This window comes from Numida meleagris, chromosome 4 (genome assembly GCF_002078875.1).
Source record: "Numida meleagris isolate 19003 breed g44 Domestic line chromosome 4, NumMel1.0, whole genome shotgun sequence".
Lineage (NCBI taxonomy): Eukaryota > Metazoa > Chordata > Aves > Galliformes > Numididae > Numida > Numida meleagris.
This window is the reverse complement of record NC_034412.1, coordinates 20,416,313-20,436,968: the sequence shown is the minus strand read 5'-3', so window position 1 is coordinate 20,436,968 and position 20,656 is coordinate 20,416,313. Positions and strand designations below refer to the sequence as shown.

At 48.6% G+C, this 20,656-nt stretch overlaps 1 protein-coding gene across 1 annotated transcript; it reads left to right on the top strand.

The window, feature by feature from the left end:
* Positions 1,209-20,586, top strand: LOC110397476 (ovotransferrin). The gene is made up of 25 exons (XM_021393807.1): positions 1,209-1,384; positions 2,739-2,902; positions 3,249-3,357; positions 4,094-4,285; positions 4,483-4,618; positions 4,985-5,040; positions 5,538-5,707; positions 5,818-6,004; positions 6,664-6,818; positions 7,592-7,685; positions 7,894-7,929; positions 8,600-8,755; positions 9,505-9,649; positions 10,183-10,247; positions 10,703-10,887; positions 11,211-11,397; positions 11,859-11,892; positions 13,184-13,270; positions 13,332-13,471; positions 13,561-13,655; positions 13,746-13,823; positions 15,399-15,481; positions 15,832-15,968; positions 16,659-16,713; positions 18,832-20,586. Exons 1-25 carry the CDS (start codon positions 1,342-1,344, stop codon positions 19,046-19,048), a joined length of 3,006 nt encoding a protein of 1,001 aa, XP_021249482.1. The 5' UTR covers positions 1,209-1,341; the 3' UTR covers positions 19,049-20,586.

The window sequence follows — 20,656 nt, the reverse complement described above, 5'->3', positions numbered from 1 at the left end:
GGCAGGATGTGCTCCTCTGAAAAGGGCACCTTGGAGACGTCTGGGTCCCTTAGAGAGGATCCCAAAAGGTTGGGAGATGCCCCGTGGGTTATCTGACCACATGCAGAAAGCAAGATAATACAGGCTTTTCCGGCAACTGTTGTTTGAAGCCCTTTATGTTTTCCGAGCTTTCCCTTGTGTTGTAACCACTTGGTTGTGGAATCAAAATCTCCAGCTCAATGGAATACATAAGGATGGGAGTTTCCAGTTTTTAAAAGGGAGGAAGACTGTTTATGGGTGGCACTGCCTTGCTGTGGGGGCAAATCATTTCTTGAAATCCTGCTTGTGGTGTGTTTGGAGGAGTTCTGGACATGAGAAACATTGCTCTTCTGGAAAAGCAGGAGATGAAAGGATGCAAAATAGGAACTAGCCAAGCTGATGGAACCACTAAAGGTGCTGCTGCCCAGTGGCACCTCCAGCAGCCACAGTGGCATGTAGGGCAGGATCGTGGTGCATGGTGGATGGGTCACTGACAAAAGTCTACCAGAAGCTGTCTTCTCATGGACACCTCACAGAGCCGTGCCCTTGACCCAACACTGGGACCAGCTGCCCAAAAGCCACCTGCCTTGCTCCAGTGTGGAGTGGCACCCAGCTTTGTGTACTGGTAGAATCAGCCCTGATTTCAGCATCTCTTCCCAGGTTCCTCATGACAACTTTTGAAGATGAGGTGCAATGCTTCCTGCTGGCTGCAGGCTGCCATTGAGCTGGATTCCTCTCCCTGCGCAAGTTGCTCTCCAGCCCATCTGCGAGGGACATTACTGCCTTTGGACCCTGCTGTCATTGCCAAGAGAGTGCAAGGGAGAGAGCAAGCCAAAGGGTGCTGGGCACAGCAGTAGAGTTACTAGCAAACACATGAAGCTCGGCGCCGGATTCAGCAGGGACTTTCTTGCAATTAGGCTGTGCAAGGCAGAGGGTAGCCATGACAAAGTAAACAGCCCCTCCCGCAGCACTGCAGCCTGCGGGGGAACTCACATGTCGCAGCTTGGGAATTTTCCATTTGAAGCCCCTTGGAAAAACAAAGAGCACCTTGCCTGCTCCGGCTCCTGGCTGTGAAGGGTTTTGGTGCCAAAGAGTGAAAGGCTTCCTAAAAATGGGCTGAGCCAGGGAGGGGGGCAACTTGGGAGCTATTGAGAAACAAGGAAGGACAAACAGTGTTAGGTCATTGCTTCTGCAAACACAGCCAGGGCTGCTCCTCTATAAAAGGGGGAGAAGGAGGCTCCGGATCCATCACAGACCCAGAGGGGACGGTCTGTGACCAACACTGCTGCTCCCCCTCCTCAGCACCCAGCTCCCTCCCCCAGCATGAAGCTCATCCTCTGCACTGTGCTGTCCCTGGGGGTAGCGGGTAAGTGCCCTCTAAAGGCAGTGTCTGGGGGGGGAATGGAGGACCTCAGCCTTGCAGGAGGCACTCCTCCAGAAGCAGCTGTTCTGCAGAGCTGCAATGTGTGCCAGACTGGGCAGAAGCAATGAGAACTTCCAGGTGCTTGCACTGGCAGCTCTGGGTATCTGCACACAAAGATGCTGGCCTGAACCCTAAGGAAGCAGCTTGGCAGGGGGCGAGGGGAGCATCCCTGCGTGGGGGGAGAAACCAGTGCAAGATGCAAGACCCCCCTGCCATGCCCACTTGTGAAACCAGGTGCTGGGAGGACCCAGGGCAGTCTCATAAAGCACGTTAAGGCAGCTTTGTGCAGCAAAAACATGAACATTGTGGCTTACGGCAGTGGGAATTAAGGCTTAGAATTCCTCTTGTGGCCACAGTCAGTGCGGGAGGACGGAGGTGTCTGTGGGCAGTTCTGGCTCCAGAAGCCAGTAATAGAAAATGTTTCCGAAGTGAAAAAGAAACATGCAGCCAGCACAGGTTAACCAGAGGATGAATTAAATGTGCCATCAAGGGCCTGGAGAAGGCAAGGTGTGCATACAGGGGCTCAGTCAGGGAGCGGCACAGCTAAAGGGAAGAGTGCAGCACAGGCTGCCCACATTGGTATGACACCTGTTGTGTATTTTATCTGTACTTTACCTGCAATTTCTCTGCAAGATTCCGATGTTTCTAGTGCTTAGATTGCTGACGGGGGTGAAAGTCTGTGCTCAGAAGAGGAGTGCTCTGGGCAGTCTCTCAGAGCAGCCGGTCAGCTGCAATAACTGCTTGGGGGGGACTCTTAGAAGAGGGGTTTGAGTGGTGTGAAGGGGATACGGTACTGCTGCCATTGGGTGTGCTGGAGGAGATGGGAAGTGCAGAAGTGAATGCATCCCATCAGCTGCCAGGGAAATGTGCATGGCAATGCGGTGAATGCAGTTTGCCCAGACCAGAGCTGCTGGGCTCTGGGGTTATCTGCAAAGAGTCTGCTTCAGTGGGACTGCCTTTTCTTTCTGCTTTTGCAAGATGGTATGGATTTGATTTCTACTGGAGCGTGTGGACTTGTTCTCCTGCTCCCGCAGGTGCTGCTGAGAGCTCACTGCTGGGATAGCAACGCTGTGTCACCCAGAGGCAGGGGGTCCTCCCATGTGCTCCTAAAGGAGCACTCCTTTGGAGGCGTGCAGGGGAGGTCCTGCTGTTCACCCAGGGCCATGACTGCAAGGAGACAGAGATGCTGTTTCTCTTCCCCTGGTGCATTTCTCCCTCTCTGAGGCTATTTTTTTCCGTTTTTCTGTTTTGTTTGTTTGTTTGTTTGTCTGATTGATTGTTTTGTTTTTCCCCACAGCTATCTGTTTCGCTGCTCCCCCCAAGACAGTCATCAGGTGGTGCACCATATCCTCTCCAGAAGAGAAGAAATGCAACAGTCTGAGGGACCTCACACAACAAGAGAGGATTACATTGACCTGTGTGCAGAAAGCAACGTACCTTGACTGCATAAAAGCCATTGCGGTAAGTTGGGCTGCCAAGGCCTGAGCTGGGCCTTGAGGGGCTTTCAGCATCCCCTGGAGAAGGGGCTTCCCTCCAGTCACCACCTACTGTAGGGAAGGGCACATCCACAGGGATCATAGAATCACAGTGTCACTAAGACTGGAAAAGACCTCTAAGGTCATTATAGCCAACCCAGCCCACCCCACCATGCCCACTGACCATGGCCCTCAGTGCCACATCTCCACGGTTCTTCAGCACCTTCAGGGACAGTGACTCCACTCTGGGCAGCCTGTTCCAATACCTCACTGCTCCATCTGAGATGAATTTTTTCCTAATATCCAACTGATTGAACTCTCTAATTGTTTAGGAGAATGAAGCAGATGCCATTAGCTTGGACGGAGGTCAAGTGTTTGAGGCAGGCCTTGCCCCATACAAGCTGAAGCCCATTGCTGCTGAGGTTTACGAACATACTGAAGGTAGGTTTTCACATGGGGTTTTTAAGTTAAATGGTAGTAGCAAAAACACATAGAAAGAATATAGAGGCATAAAAGAGTTTGGCTACAATCCATCTGATAAGAGTTAGCCCTGTTGCTCCATTCCTCCCCACTGCCCTTCCTCCTCCTGTTGTTTCTCCTGGGAGCAGGATGGACACTATTACTCCATTTCTGCCCTTATCGCCTTGAGCAATGCCACACGTCCAAAGCCCACAATCCCTTTTGATCTCTGTTCTGGAGGTCAGCCTATTTGTACGCAACATTAGGGATCAAAGCAACATGGCTGAGTCATTCCTGACCATTCCTGAAGCTCAGCCACTTTATTAATGTGTAACGTGATGGAGTTGGTGTCATTTTAAAGGCTAAATATGAAACTTTAGACTTGCAAGGCTTGCATGCTTGCTTTAGTGGACAGCAGTGTTTGAGACAACACCTACCAAAGAGTTGCCAAAAGGACTGTTGAGGTCTTACAGCCTCATGTATGTGCAGTGACACGGCATTTTGCATGGGATAGCATTTTCAGGCCACTTACTATTTATTACATGTTGCAGCATGTAATGTTGGTTTGATATTGGCAGTACGGCTGGGAAAATGGGCAGACCATGAGCGTTACTTGGAAGTGCAGCTCTTCATTCTCTGTACCCAGGGCTTTGCGAGGATTTGAAATGTTCCAAATTCCTGCTTTTTCATTGTTTTCTCCTTCCTTCCTCCACTGCAGGCTCCACAACCAACTACTACGCCGTAGCCGTTGTGAAAAAAGGAACTGAATTCACTGTGAACGACTTGCGGGGCAAGACCTCCTGCCACACGGGGCTGGGCAGGTCTGCGGGATGGAACATCCCCATCGGGACGCTCATCCACCGGGGGGACATTGAGTGGGAAGGCATAGACTCAGGCTCAGTGGAGCAAGGTGAAGCAAGAGAAATGAGATGATGTTAGCCTGGGGGGGGGTGGTAAGCTGAAAGCAATGTTTCCGGATCTTCTGCAGAAATTCAGAGGCAGCTTGCAGAGCAGCCAAACCATTTACTGGATGTCTTGCCCCGAAACCCTCCCAGGTCCTTGCGGAAGTGAGTTTTATGATAACTATTGTGTGTTTCTCATCCACAGCGGTGGCCAAGTTTTTCTCTGCCAGCTGTGTGCCCGGTGCCACCACCGAGCAAAAACTGTGCCGTCAGTGCAAGGGGGACCCCAAAAACAAGTGTGCCCGCAATGCACCTTATTCTGGATATTCTGGAGCTTTCCAGTGAGTGAATGTTTTTTTCCATTATGACAGTCACTGTTGTGTTGTAACCAGGGACTGAATTTACAGAACAGCTGGGACTGCTGGTAATTAGCAATCCAATTAGTAATGATTGGAAGGCAGTTCTATTTTGCACAGACTTAGGAGTAGGCAGCACTAGCATTGTGCTAAGTCTAACTAGGTTTCTTGAGGAATACTTCTCTGCCATTATATTTACTTCTCTGCCAGCATAGCTTTTTTGGGAAGACTGCTTACTGCTCTATGATTGCAGCTCTAGCCAAAGCAATTTGCTGAAACAGGAGATAGGAAGCCACAATGCCTGTTTGTTGCTGTTTTTTTTAACATCTCTTCTGCTTCCTCCACCCACAGGTGTCTGAAAGATGGAAAAGGAGAGGTAGCTTTTGTAAAGCACACAACTGTTGAAGGTAGGCCTGCAAATCACTGTTTTTTCACCTTTCGTGTCCTACCTCTTGCTGCCATTCCATCCCGGCATTAGTCTGCACTGTACAAACCTATTGCTTGTCCAAAACCTCCAGACTGTTCATATTTCACCCACTGGGTGTGTTATTGGACTAACTCACCCTAGATGCTGAAAAACGTGATTGAGGTGGGGTCTATTTCTTCTTTGGGATTCTTCTTTGGAGAAGGAAAACCTGCTGGATTTAAATTCAGAAGTATTACTATTGGTGCCACATTACAGAGCCAGATGTAGCATTGCCACAGCAAATGCTCCAGGCTCTGTCAGTCTGGAAAAGTCTGGGTTTTGCCATTGCAAAGAGCAGTGTGCAGCTTGTCTTTGAAAAGAGCTTGTCAGAAAACTGCCTTCAGCAGGAGTAAATTCATTACGAAGCTGGCTGGGCTTTTGTGTGTATATTTGTGTATTTTGGTGGAGATGCCACTCATGGGTCTTCCCTCCCTCCAGAAAACGCCCCGGATCAGAAGGATGAGTACGAGCTGCTGTGCCTGGATGGCGGGCGGCAGCCTGTGGACAGCTACAAGACCTGCCACTGGGCCAGAGTGCCTGCTCATGCTGTTGTGGCTCGGGATGACAGCAAGGCTGAAGATATCTGGAGCTTCCTCTCAAAAGCACAGGTATCCTCCAGCTCTGCTTTCCTGCCCCCCCCCCCCCAGTTTTGCTTGCTCTTTTCCCCTTTCCTAGTGCTCTGGAGTGCTATTTGCTGATTCTTTTTCTCCCCTGGCAGAGCGACTTCGGTGTGGGCACAAAGAGTGACTTCCACCTCTTTGGGCCACCTGGAAAGAAGGACCCAGTCCTCAAAGACTTGCTTTTCAAAGACTCTGCCATAATGCTGAAGCGCGTCCCCTCGCTGATGGATTCCCAGCTCTACCTGGGCTTCAAGTACTACAGTGCCATCCAGAGCATGCGGAAAGGTGGGCATGGCCTGAGGGATGGGTGTATGTCAGTGTGAGCTGCGTGGGAGGGACATGATCAGCAAGCACATTTGGGGAAAGGAATATGGCTTCTTTGAGTCTAGAGAGTGTTCTCCATAAAATATTTCCTGTGAAAGGTATTGGCTTGTGTGGGTGGTAAGGAATTGGTATGCTCAGAACTGCTGCTCAGAATAGCTGTTTCTGGGATGTAAGAGTACAGGATCAGAAGGAACATCCCAAGACATCAAGCCCAGAATCGACCATGTGAGAGCGCAGGGTGCTTTGCTTCCTTCTGGACTCATCACACATTTCAAAGCTGGTTTTCTGAGTCAGAGGTCCCACAAAGGTCCTCCGAAAGCCACTTAAACTCCATCATTTGGCAGAGATCCCTGTTATAAGATCAGCCACTTTGGCGTCTATGGAAGAAGATGCATGGACTTCATGTAGCATCAGAACAGGTTATTCAAATGCTGCTTCACAGAAATACAACTAGGTTGTGCTTCTCCATCTCTGGTCCCAGTCTTGAGGCTCTGAGATCAGATCCTCTTGTTCACGTGCACAGAGGGTTTCATGGCAAAGCCCCTCTCACTGGTAAACACACCCGATCTGTGGTTCCGCAGAGCTCGGGGCTTATTATTTCTTCCTGGCTGGCCTTACAGATCAGCTGACTCCCAGCCCCAGAGAAAACAGGATCCAATGGTGTGCAGTGGGCAAGGATGAGAAGAGCAAGTGTGACCGCTGGAGTGTGGCGAGCAACGGAGACGTGGAGTGCACTGTGGCAGCCGAGGCAAAGGACTGCATCATTAAGATCATGGTACAGCTTTTTTCCTTTCCTTCTGCCTGGGTTCCTTTCAGATGGAGAGTGGCATTGCCTTTTTCAGCCTGGGAATAGATGTGGGGGTGGAGTCTTCCAGTGTTGGGGAGTTTGCTTGCTGGTATTTCTCACAGAAACGAACCTCGCCATGGGGAAAGGGCCCAATGAGCTTTTCAAGGATTTACATTTCTGAAAAATTTTTAGGCAGTGTTCTTTTTTTGGTGTCTCCCAGTAAAGTAATTTTCTGGTGAGAGGCAACATTTTATTTGGAAAAGGAAGGTAACTATGGTAAAATATAAAAAGAAGAAAGTGAGAAAGAGATTTTCAGTTCACATAAAAATGAAATGGTTGTATTGGCCAAAGTTCTAAAAAAAAGAATTAGATGAGAAAGGTTTTTTAGATTGATTTGCTTGGGTCAGTTGTGCTTTGACTGAAGAACAAATTGAGCTGCAGGATCCCAGCAGGGAAGTCTCTTGCAGCTAGCACGTTCCCTTCCCAGATGATGCAGCCCAGCAGGGCTCTAATGCCTTGTCTCTGCCAAGTGGAGATACGGTCTGACAGGTTGGGCCTGGCAAGTCCTCCAAAGTTCTCCCTCTCATTGTATCAGACAGAACTCATCTGAGAAGCAGAGAATGGCTTCTTGGGCCCCTTGCCCCCAGCCAGTCTTCCTCCCACCAAGTGCTTCTTTTATGAAAGAGGCTGTTCTGGGGAAATACAGTGTCATTTTGGGGGGAAATACAGTTTCATTTCATCGTTGTGCGGATTTGTTGCAGAAAGGTGAAGCAGATGCTATTACCCTTGACGGAGGTCTGGTCTACACTGCTGGTGTCTGTGGCCTCATGCCAGTGATGGCAGAACGATACGAGGGTGAGTGCAGCAGGGGGAAGGGGCTGATGCAAAAGCACTGCTTTTATTCTGAAGTCCAGAAAGCAGCCTTGATGCTCCATCCCAACTGCTCTTTGTTCTGCTGATGCACTTGCTACTACCTTAAAAGCCACCTGAACAATTACTGAGCTTGATTCAATTTTGAATTTGACATTTCTTTTGTCTAATATCTTCTTTTTCCCTCCTACAGATGAAAGCCGATGCAGCAAAGCAGAAGGACAACCAGGTAATTACTCCCAGCAGAAGAGCAGGAAATAGTCCTTTTGGATAGAAGTGGAAAGGTACATGTGCAGTCACGAGTTGAGAATACATGACCAGTCTCTACACAGAGTCTTGTGAGAGCCACTGTGTGCAATGCTGATGTTAAAAATCTGGGTGATAAATTAAAGCTCACATGGAAATTCTGGATCTGCCAATCAAAGCAAAGCATCTGGTAGCTGCAGAGATTTGTGTGGAGTTGTGGCTCTCTGGAGCATGGCCACACCATGGCACAGCCAGCGCTGCAAACGGGGAAGGAGCTCTGGGCCAAAGCCTTAGGGAATTGCTGATTATAGAAATAGAAAACAAGAAGAGGGAAGATTTCATCTTTTGCTAAAGGGAGGCTATGAATTCGGGAGGCATGTGTTACATATATCTTGCCATGGACTTCTTGCAGACCCAAGTGCCAGAGTTTTAGTGGGGGAAAAGTGACAGAGATAATAATTTCCCAGGAGTGCTGTGGGAGTAGACGTATCACATCTGCAAACCATTCTCTTAATGCTGCATGGCTAGTCCTTAATAAGCACAAAATATTTCTGCTATGCTGCACGTAGATGCCCTCTGCCGACGCTCTGCTAAGGGAGCACAGTGGGACTCCGGGGTCAAGCCTTAATTCTCCTCCATTTTTCTTCCAAAAGCATCATACTTTGCTGTGGCTGTCGTGAAGAAAGGCAGCGACGTCACCTGGAACAATCTGAAGGGCAAGAAGTCATGCCACACCGCTGTGGGGAGGACTGCTGGCTGGAACATCCCCATGGGCTTGATTCACAACAGAACAGGGAGCTGCAATTTTGGTGAGTCAGGTTGTGCATCTGCTTGTCTGAGATGGAAATCTGTGAGGAAAAGTGTTTTGCCACGCATCCTCTGATTTTCAAAGCTTCTCGTGCCTCGAAGACTCTCACTTGGAGATGGAAAATGAAATGAGTCTGTTACTTAAGGCTTAACTGAGCAAAGTTTCAGGCTGTTGGTGACTGCTTGCAAGTAAGATACAGCGCATCAGCTGCTTTGGGGGGCTTTGCTTTCTTTTTACATCTCTCCTCTTCCCCTTTTGGCAGCCCGGAAAGCATTCCCCAAGTGGGAGGACAGGCTGCTCCTTGTGCAAAGCACAGGGTGGGGGTGAAGGATGGATTTATGAGTCCCTGAAGGGGTGGGAGCAGGGGACAGAGGCTGATTTCAGTTCAAGATGCTTCAAGGGACTGATCTGACTCCCTTGAGAACAGTGGGTTAAAAGTCTGCAGCTCAACTTCTACATCCAACTTCCAATCAGTAAGAATTACAGTCCAACAAAAATAACGCGAAATTATCAACCAAGGAAAAATAAACACAGAATTATTAACGGGAAATGTAACCTCAGGGATATACTGTTGTTGGTAAGACTTACACACCCTCTCCAACATCCTTTCTGCTTTTTCTACGGTTCCTTCCTCCCCCCGAGCTCTCATATTGCTGCCAAACATGGTTGTGCCTGCCCATAACGTATTGCGAAAAGAAACTCTAATTTTTCAGAGTAGGGAAAGTGAATTTCTCATATTCCTGCCCTCAGAGGAATACTTCAGCGAGGGCTGTGCTCCTGGGTCCCCTCCTGACTCCCGCCTCTGCCAGCTGTGCCAGGGCTTAGAGGCATTCTCGCAGGAGAAGTGCGTCGCCAGCAGCCACGAGAGATACTTTGGATATACCGGAGCCTTACGGTAGGTGGGAGTGATGCTCAGGTAGTACTCAGCCCCCTAAAAAGAGAGGGAGCCAGAGGTCAACCCCCGTGCTGACTCCTCTGTACTCACACAGTAACAGCTCAAGTCTAGGTAATTCAGATTGTCTAGGTAATTCAGATTGGCTGTGAATTTAGAAAGAGAATGAATCTTGTTTCAGTGGCATCTAATAGCAAAGAGACCCTGCTGCAAGGATGGAGTCATTTTGGTGCAAGTTTGACATTTACACGGCTACTGAAATGTGCAGCCATGTGCTGCAGAAAGCAGCATGAATTCTGAACCTGGCGAAAACTTTCTGACAACAAAATAAATGGGCTACTCATCACATGGAAAGGATGCATGTTGTTTTCCAGAACATGTTAAAAGGCTGTGGTTCAGATATTCATGGCAGGGCTCCCTGCCCCAGCTGTCTTTAGAGATTAATTTCACAATACAAGACATAGGTCTGAATCAAATCTGCGGGACAGGACCAGGACTCCGGCATCCCCATCACCTCCTCTCTTTGTACTCTGCAGGTGTCTGGTCGAGAAGGGTGATGTGGCCTTTATTAAGCATTCCATTGTCAAGGAAAACACTGGCGGTATGTGGTTATCCTATTGCATGGGGCTTGGCGGGGCTGGCTTCCCCAATCTGCATTCTTTTTGTTCCCAAAGCATTAATTTTGGATATACATTTATTCCAGTGGCCTATTAACCACAGCTGCCTGCCTCAGCACCATTGCAGAGTATTCTAGCTCCCTGTTTGCCTGAAATAGAAAAGTTGTGGTCCCATTTCTGAAAGCAGTGGCTGAAGTTTTCAAAGCTTTTGGGGAAAAAATGCATGAAAAAAGATGTAACAACTTGCCAGCCCGCTCTGAGAGTCTGATTCAGCCCACTGACAGCTCCCGAGTTTTACTTGCATCCCCTTCAGTACACACAGAGTATCCAAGGGTCAGTGTACATCAGTGCAGGGACAAACACTTTGCTGGTTGCTGTCACGGTGATTGTGCTTCTGCTACACAAAACCTCTGAACTTCCAAATCAATTCTCTTCATAGGCAACAACAAAGATGAGTGGGCCAAAGATCTGCAAATGGATGACTTCGAGTTGCTGTGCACTGATGGGAGACGGGCACATGTCATGGATTACAGGGAATGCAACCTGGCTGAAGTTCCTACCCACGCTGTGGTCGTGCGCCCAGAGAAAGCAAGCAAAATCCGTGAGCTGCTGGAGATACAAGAGGTTTGTGGTCCTGCCAGTGGAAGGAACTTTCTGGGGTGGTTTTTATGTAGTGTGTTGATATTTTTAGAGCAGCGATGCTCTGCATTTCACCAAGTCAGCAAAATGTGGAAGATTTTGACTTACAGATACAGGGTTGGAGCCTTATCCCTTAACCTCCCCCTTCCACCATTCCTCCCATACCTTTCCTACAGGCAGGTAGGATGGCTCCCCACAACAGTGAGCTCTTCATGGGGAAGAACTACTACTGAGAGGCTTGTACAAGATGAATCTCGCTTTCTTTCTACTTTTTACATACACTTAACCTCTTCATGGCTTTATTTCAGAAACGGTTTGGAGTAAATGGAAGTGAGAAAAGCAAATTCATGATGTTCGAATCTCAAATCAAAGACCTTCTGTTTAAAGACTCAACAAAGTGCCTGTTTAAACTCCATGACGGAATGACATACAAGGAGTTCCTCGGAGATAAATACTATGCCGTGATTTCCAGCCTCAATACATGCAACCCATCAGGTAAATGTAACAGCCTCAGAAAAAAGTCAGTCAATTGCAGTGCTTAGTCTCAGAGATTTGGGCAGTTATTCCTATTGCTGCCCATTTAATTTCTTAAAAGAAAAATGAGGATAACTCATGAAGCTGTCTTTATACTTTTCCCAGAGTTTCTTTAGCTAACCGAAGCCAGATTGGGAATTTGTTGCTCTGGCATCAATGAGAATTAAAGATTTTTACTTGTCTTTTGAAAACTTGCAATCTGAGAAGTAGTAGAATAGCCCACTCTGTCCCGTTAGCGTGCACTCAGTGTCATCTGTTGTTAAGGCACACTTCTGCTGGGATGCTGGATGTGTTTCCCATGCTGTGACAATGTTGGCATGGTTTGGTGCATGCTGGTGGGACAGAAGTGTCCCACCAGGACAGGAGTGTGTTTTCTGTTTCAGTGCAAGGTCTGAACTTCTCCCTGTCCTCTTCCTTTTCAGATCTCCTCCAGGTGTGCACCTTCCTTCAGGACAAGTAATGGGAAGGAAGGGCCCTTTTCAAAGGGGGAGGAAACTTCGCGCCATGACTCCTCTCGTGCCCTCCACACAGAACACTGACGTGCAGAGGGCCCTCTGCCGTTGCTGCTTCCTCTGCCCTTCCTCATCACTCTGAATGTGGCTTCTTTGCTACTGCCACAGCAAGAAATAAAATCTCAACATCTAAATGGGTTTCCTGAGATTTTTCAAAATAGTCATTATGCACATTCCTTCCCCAGCACCCCTTGCTGCAGGCCAGTGCCAGGCACCAACTTGGCTACTGCCATTCGAGGTTCCTGCTGCCCATCAGAGAAATTCCATTCAATATTTTCCAAAGCAAAATGGATTAAATATGCCCTAGAACCTAATTAACAGATGTTTTGTATTATCTGTGCTTTTGCTTTACCCAGATTCTCCTATTGTCTCCCCAGCAGTCAACAGCTGCCCACTGTGGTTGGGACATGGGGAAGAGATAGGGTGTTTAAATGAAGGAAGCTGAAGGGTGGAGAGGGTAAAAAACAACAACAACGACAGAAAAAAAAAAAAAAAGCCCACAAAAATATAGTGGAAAGTGTGAATGGAAATGACTCCATCTCATTTCTCAACTGGCAGGATCTGAATGGTGCAGAAGCAGTTATTCCACCACGCAGTACTCTTAAAAAGCAGTATATATTGTTGAGGAGAGTCATAGAATATCCCAAGTTTGACCCCAAAGGATCATCAAGTCCAACTCCCGTCCCTGCACAGCACCACCCGAACCCAATGCCTCACAGCGGTGTCCCAGCGCTTCCTGAACTCCAGCACTGGGGCCATGCCCACTGCCCTGGCAGCCTGTTCTATGCCCACCACCCTCTGGGACAGAACCTCTCCCTGACCCCCACCTGTCCTTCCTGACACAGCTCCACACCGTTCCCTTGGTCGCATAGATCAGAGCTCAGCGCTGCCCGCCTGCTCCCTGTGAGCAGCTGCAGCCACCATGAGGCATCCGCTCAGCTTCTGTGCTCTGAGCTGAACAAACCATGAGGCCTCAGTACTTCTTATGCATCTTGCCCTCTAGACCCTCCATTATCTCTGTAGTCCGTCTCCCTGTCCTCTCCCTGTATTTGTATTTCTATTCCATTCTTCTTGAAGCCAGGATTAGGGAATGGATGGGCACTTGGTGTGCCTCAGCTGTATGCCCACTGCCACTCCATCACACCTGCCATGAGCAGCTGCTTTGCTAGCCCCGGGGGAAATGACGCTATTCCAGTATTAAAAAATTTTGGACGCTTTTTACCATGACCCCACAGAGGACTCTTCCTCCCCTTCCTTGCCACTATCCAGACGCGGCCCCACACGTACTACAACTCCCAGCAGACCCCGCGGCACCCCGACAAGTGGAGATACCGGAAGTGAAGTGACGTAATCGGAAGTGGCGCGGCGCGGCCGGAAGTAGAGCCGCGGGGACGTGTGCGTTGGGGCGGTCATGGCGGGCGCCATGGAGCCGTACCTGGATTCGCTGCGGCGGGAACTGCAGGCGCCTGGCCCTGCCGCTCTTTCCGTCCTTTTGGCATTGCTCGTCGTCGCCCTCACGCTCCGTGAGTCGCGGCCCGGGGCGGGCCCGGCCGGGGGAAGGCGGCAGCGGGAGGCGGTTGGGGGCTCAGGCTCTTTCTCCTCTCTCCCGTAGTGCTGTGGAGGCTCGCGCAGGGCGCAAGGAGCAGCCGCAGGGCCGTGCTGCTGCTAGGCCTCTGCGACGCAGGGAAGACGCTGCTGTTCGCCCGGGTGAGCGCTCAGTTCGGCCACGTGCTCAGTTCGCGATCCTCAGCGTGCAGCCGTTTGGCTTTATTGTTAGTATTGTTTTCCCCCACGCAGCTGTTGACAGGCAGATACCGAGATACGCAGACCTCGATAACCGACAGCTCTGCCGTTTACAGAGTGAGCAACGACAAGGTGAGCAGGCGGCTGCGAGTGGTGCAAGGTGGTTCGGCTGTTGGATGCCACTGGCCTTCTGTACTCAGGCTCCCAGTGCCAAGCTGCACTTCTGTCTCTTGTGCTTTGCAGGCTCCCAGCTGGGAAGCAGCCCGTGCTCGGCCCCTGTACGGCTTTCTGCTAGACAGTGTACAGGCTGGGAGGTATTAGGGGCTCCGCGTCTGCAGAGATTTCTCTTTTTCTTTTATTTATTTATTTTTTTTTACAAGAGGAGAAGAAGTTATTATTAAAGCTGAGTAAAATATTCAGGGAAGAGTGTCTGACTTGGAGCAGAAAGTAGCTTTGTGAAGGAACTTTTTTCTGTTGTATTCAGTTCATTTGCTTGACAATAATTTTATCTCTCCCAAGAAAATCTGACCAAAATGTTTTGCAGCTTAGAAGGAGTCTTCAGCAGAGCTTTATTTGGTCTTTCAGATCCTGGGTTATTTTTGGTTTGTGACGGTCTACTTAGTTTCAGAAGCCTTTCTGTTTCTTGTGGGATGCACACGTGGCAGTGAAGCACGAGGTGGCAGCATGGTGACGACTGGTGAATTGTGAAAGTAGAGGATGCTTTTCTGCCTTTTCTCTGGGATTCTTTATTAACAGTAGTAATAGCAAGAGATTAAAAACAATCAGAGGGACTGCAGGGTATTTTTTGGGGGTCTCTAGGACTTAGCAGACATTTTGAGGGAGAGGTGCTGGGATGCTGTGACAGGCTGCTGCTTTTCTGGTTAAAAGTTTCTGTTAAAACACAAAAGCAGCCAAGAAGACAGGGTCTTATGAAGCATTCTCTTCCTTCTCAGTAACAACAGGTATCATCTTGAGAATGCTGATGTGGCCCTCAGTGGCTGCATCTTGATTAGGAGCCTGTGAGAGGCATTTGTTCTCTTCTAATGTCACTGCTTTGTCTGATTGGCTGCCAGTGGAAAAAGCGTTTGCTGCTTTGATTTGAAGAGCATCTTGCAAGGCTGTTTTTGTGTTATTCCCAGCAAAGTTTTGAGTATTTAGGTTGAGTTGCAGCTGGGGAGATGGTGCATGTGAATAGCTGTTTTGATTCAGAGATTGTGGGGTTATTATTCTGTATCAGAGATTTGCAGAACAGGAGTTTGTGGTTTTTCTGTGCAGAGAGATACTTTCCAACAGAGGCAGAGAAAATCTGCTGGTGTAATGAACAAGAAATTCAAAGTTTTGTCACTTGCACTGTGATGTGGTAGTTGTAGGGAGGAGAGAAGTGGGTCGAGCATGCTCTTTTCTCTGTGGTTGTGCTCTGTTCTGTCAGCTCTGCTATGTGGTTTGCTGGTGTTGGCCATCCTTGCGGAGTCCTGGCCATGAGTGTTGTTCCTCACCGTTTCTTTTGCCTGTCAGAATTTTTTCAGGTGGTGAAGAGACTGTACCCTGGGGTGGGTTACACAATTCTGTCGTGTGTGGGGATCATTCATGTGCTTCTGCCCTGGCACAAGCTAACTGGAATCTGCTCTCAGACAGGTTTTCTGCAGGGTGTGATTGCCAGTATTCCTGGCGTAAGTGTTGCTAACACTACCTCACTTCTGTTCCCAGAGCACTAATGTGACTTTAATCGACCTCCCAGGCCACGAGAGCTTGCGGCTTCAGTTCTTGGAGAGGTTCAAGGCTGCAGCCAGGTAACGTGGAGATGGACAGAGGTGGTGGTGGGGCCAGGTGACATTAGTACCAGGGATGAGACACGTGAGGGTGCAGTGAGGCAGGCAGGGGTCACGCTGTGTGTGCCCTGAGAGTCAGAGCGCTGCCTTGGGGTGCTGGGGTATAGTATTCTGCTTGTCTAACTTCACAGTGTTTCAGGAGGTACAGTAAATGCAGGGGGAAGGCTTAGGACATGTAGTATGTCTTTGGGACAGAGAGGAACGGGTTTCCTGCTTGATACCAATACGAGATGTATTTCAGTCTCCATGTACTAACCTGCTTTTTGTGCTACAAAGGTTCACGTCCAGCACGTGTTCTTTTTCTTCTTCAGGGCCATTGTGTTTGTGGTGGACAGCGTAGCCTTCCAGCGGGAGGTGAAGGATGTGGCAGAGTTCCTGTACCAGGTCCTGGTTGACAGCACCGTGCTCAAAAATGCACCCGCACTGCTGATTGCTTGCAATAAACAAGGTATTGGGTGTCACCCTGCAGATGGGAGTGGTGATTCAGTCCTCAAATGATTTTTAGGGTTCATACCATGCATGATGAATTTCTTAGGGGTCAGGATTTCAGCTAAATGAAGGCTAGAAATTAGTTATGGTCTTAGATTACTCAGCAAGAACGATTATAGCAGCCATTGGAAGAATTCTTAGGTCAGGTTTGTCAAATAGCTTTGCAGAAAAGCACCACTTGGAGCGGTTGAGCTCTTTAGACAGGCTTAAGAGGCAGATCTCTACAGCTCTCTCTGTGGAGGTGTGGATCCCTCTCTGCCAGTGCTGGGTTTGGTTTTCTTAGTTTTTTCTTGCAGTATCATAGGGTTGTCTTGGGACCTTCACATTCTAGACAGCACTGTGCTGAGCTCTGTAGTGCCAGGACAGGTGAGCATGCTGGGCCTTGTTTGAAGTGATTTACTGCCCTGTTTCCAGACCTTGAGAAGAAATTAATTCCCTACCTCAAATCAGGTTCTGGGATTGCTCTCATTCATGCCCACAGATCCAAAACTCTTCTGTCCTTTATCCTAGCACAGACACTGTTGCTGTTGTCCCATCAAGTCTTACAACAGCATGATATGAGCAAGCCTTGCTGTACCTTTAGGAGAAGGAAGCAGCTTCTGACGTAAAATCAAAGAGCTAATTATTTCCCTTTCTGTTTTCTCACTAGATGTCACAATGGCAAAATCTGCAAAACTTATTCAACAGCAGCTGGAGAAAGAGCTGTAAGTATGAAATTGGATCTTAAATCCTCTGGGCTTCTGTCTTCTCCTTTCTGTCTCTTCTGCCAGTGTTCACTGAGTCCTTTGAGAACATCTGTGTTCACTGAAGAAAAAGAGAAGTCTGTTTTGTTTGTGTAGGTGTAATCTGGATGAGAGAAGACAGTTCTTGTTAAAGCACTGAGGTCTGGTAATGTTCCTGTCTAGACAAAAAAGAAGATAGGTAGTGTATTGCTTCCTAGAAGCTGTAGTGTGGAGAATCAATGCCCCAGCCTCTTTGGCCAGGTGGTGGCAGCAGGGTGATTTGTACTGTTGCCTTTTCACTGCTGAGTACCTAACCTTCCCTTCTGTAAGGCAAAGCCCTGGGTAAAGACTGCTGTTTGCATCTGTGCTTGATGCAGCTTGACTTCCCTACTTGGCTTTTGGGGACACTGGAGGCAGTCAAACTGCAGTGCCTCAGTGCCCTTCAGGCTGTCGTTTGTCCCCATACTGCCTCTAGTTTGTACTCAGTGGAAGCGGGATGTCTGAGTGTGAACAGTGAGGTTTTTCCTTCCTCTCTGTGAGTGGCAGGTTGCCACAAGATGAAGAGTAGGAACAGCAGTGATGTTGCAGCCTGGGTCAGGCACTGCTCTCTGGAGCACTGGGGAGGCTTGATCCACCTCTCAGTCTCCAAAGGTATTTGGCATGTTTAGGTGGCAGTGTGGGGAAGCTCTGCATGATCCCTGATGTCATGGGTGTCTCTTTGCTCAGGTAACCTGTCAAAACAGTGTGGATTTGAGCACTGTGGGCTAAACAGCCTTTTAGCTTTAGGCACCTGCGGTCAGACAAGCAGCTCTCACAGTCTGGATTTGTTCCCTACCAGCAGAAAGTGCTTTTGCCTCTTTAGAAGTTCTGCTTCTTTCACCAAACCCATGATCGTGTTTGGAAGCGTCATGCCTTGGTAAAGAGCTGAGCAGCAGTACATCCTTGTGTTAGCCCTTCCCACTCAGCGTGCTGTGTTTCACTTGGGATGTGTGCCCTGTGACAGCCACCCTCCAGCCTAGAGGGCAGGGAATTGAAAACTCCAGGATTGTGCAAGCTGCAGCCCGTGATACCTGGTGTCCAGCCTCATCTGTCCCTTGAGGCATGGCCAGGGAAGGCCTTTGGATCCAGGCTGTCGCACTGTTCTGATGGGCATGTTGTGCAGAGAGGTGTCTGCTCTTCTGGTGTGGTATGGTCTCGGGTCCTTGTATTTCCCTAACCCATTGCAACTCAAGAGTTTTTTGACTTTTTTTTCCTCCCCTTAATATCCTAAATGAAGTCTAGTACAGTCAGCAGTGCCTTCAGGTTCCTGTTTGCATCAGCCCTGTTGTTGCTGAGGAGGGTTCAGACTTGGGGATGAATGTGCTAATGCTCAGCTCAATAAAAGCAGAGTAACTCTGCTCCTCTAATTATCCCTTTAATCTGCTCAGTTTGTATCAGGATATGCTCTTGTCATGCTGATTGCACTGATGGATAAGATTTACTTTGTGCAAAGACAGTGGTGGGGCTGTTCAGAGGGATTCTGCTGCTAGAATAAGGAGGGAGTTACTGTTGGGATTCTGCTTTCTCTCACAACAGGAGACTTTGGGGAGGTTCTGGTAGCTCAGGGCATGGAGGAAAATGCATTAAATTCCCAGAAAGTGTCCATGCAAACACGTCTAGGTTACCTATTGGCTCTGTTTGCCAGCCTTACGTTCTCTCTACTGCAGCATCCAGCTGATCAGTTGTCACCGTGTGTAACTCCAGGTGTCTGTCATGGGAATACTGGGAAAATTCACACTAGGACATTGTTGCCTTACTCTGGCTGTTGTGTACTGCAGAACAAAAGCTGTTCAAGCAGTCTCTCCTTGAGGGTCCTCCTGTCTGTCTTGCTCTCTTGAGCCTTTCTCAGTTGTGCCTTGCAGCAGCTGTTTACAAGTGGACGAAGTGCCTGTCCCTGCCTGTGCCTCATGGGGCAGAGACATGGGTGTGCCTCTGGGACCTTCTGTCCCTGGTGTTGCTGAGGTCCTGCTGATGGCTGAAACCAGGGCATCTCAGTGGTTATGATGTCGGTATCGTTTTGCTGGTTCACGGTTCCTGATCTTCTCCTTTTTCTTTCTGCAGCAACACCTTACGAGTGACCCGCTCTGCAGCCCCCACCAGTCTGGATGCCTCAGCCACTGGGGGCCCTGCTCAGCTGGGGAAGAAGGGCAAGGACTTTGACTTCTCTCAGCTGCCCATGAAGGTGGAGTTTGTGGAGTGCAGTGCTCGTGGCAGCAAGGGAGAGGATGGAGATGCTGACTTTGAGGACCTTCAGAAATGGCTGGCCAAGATTGCCTGAACAGAGAGGGGCAGGGTGGGAAGGAGAGACCTGAGGAGGTGGGGGACACATTTGGTGAGTGAAAGAAAATAGATGGTTTGAAGTACTCAGATCTTACTGAAGGAGAAAATGAAAGCTGGAAAAGCATTGCATTGTCTTCCTCTGCTTGGGAGCATATAACAATTACTGGTGTGATTTCCTCTGTCTGTCGCACTACCACCTTTTTTTCCTCTCTCCTCTACTTTTTTCTGCATTGCTGACCCAGTAAGCTTCTGTGTTTCCTTGAAATCTTTTTGGCATTTGCATTAGACAGCTGCCAGGCAACTTAGGAAGGAACACACCGCCAGGTGAGTCTAGAAACTGTAATCTGTCCTTTTCAGCTTTGTTTTAGTATTGCATTGCTGTTACTTCATGGAGTGACTGATCGCCTCCTGATTCTGACTTCTTTCTGCAGCCTTTTGCTGCTTAGGAGTGCTGCCCTGGCAAAGTGCACGGATTCTCTCCATTGGGCAGTCACTAGGGTGAATATAAAAAGCTGTTTTCCTCTTGTCTTCTATCTGTCTCCTCATTCTTCCAGACTTGTTAAATTTCAAAAGCAAGCTGGTTGATCTGTGTCTGGCTGTGGTGCCTTTCTCTCTGGTTGATTCCTTCTGCTGGACAGTTCTTGGGAGTTTTTCTATCAGGGCTACTCTGTCTTGAAACTTTTTTCACGCTGTTCCTCTTTCTGTACTTCAAGCTCTTCTCCCAGCAGATGTGTTTACGCACTCCCTGAATGACAGGTACAGAATGGTCCTAGCTTGAACCAGTGAAACTTTCCAAAGGACCTTTGCTTTCCTTTTTCCTTGCTGTAGGCAGGAGCATTGGTTGTGTAAAGGGGGGCCTTGCAGCAGCATCTGTGGTGTTCAGGTGGGAGATGATGAGACCCTGTGCTTCAGTTTTCCCTTCCTGAACAACAGTTTTAAAATACTGTCAGTTGCCCTGCCCAGCAGCATGATGCTCTGGTGGGATGCTGGTGAGGAGGATTACTCTCCAGGATTCAGTGCTGGGATTTGCCAGGTCCTACTGCATTAAGTTTTTTCGTCTTCTTTTGCTGTTTCCTGTTTTAGCTTTAGCAAGTGTATGGCTCCTGATGGACCTTTACAGGCTTCTCTCTGGCTTGGTGCTTGTTTAATGACTCATCTGATCTGTTGTGTTCTTTCCTTTCTTTCTGGGCCTCCTCTGACTCTTTGTAGTATTGCCAAGTGTTCATAGTGATGGGAAGAACCTGTGCTCACAGTGGAGATCTTCAGAGCAAGCTGGGATGTGTGCTGTCTATATAGGAGACATATTTATATTTGCTGCAGCCAGAGCATTGCTGAAGTGTGTTTGTTGTGCTTGAACTCCTTTTGCTGGAGAATATTGCTGTTTGCTTGGGTGGTAGTTCTGCTTGCTAAGACCTACCTCCTTCAGAAGCAGAGACCAAGCATCGCCATCTGGTGGGATAAAGTAGCGTGAGGCCCTGTTTGGTTTTAAGTTATTCTTTTTGAAAAAATATTCCTGTAATAAAGCATTTGACTAAATGTTTCTTCTCAAGTCCTGATTTGGTCATTGTATATTGACCTCGGCCTTGACTCTTAGCTGTGTCAAGGT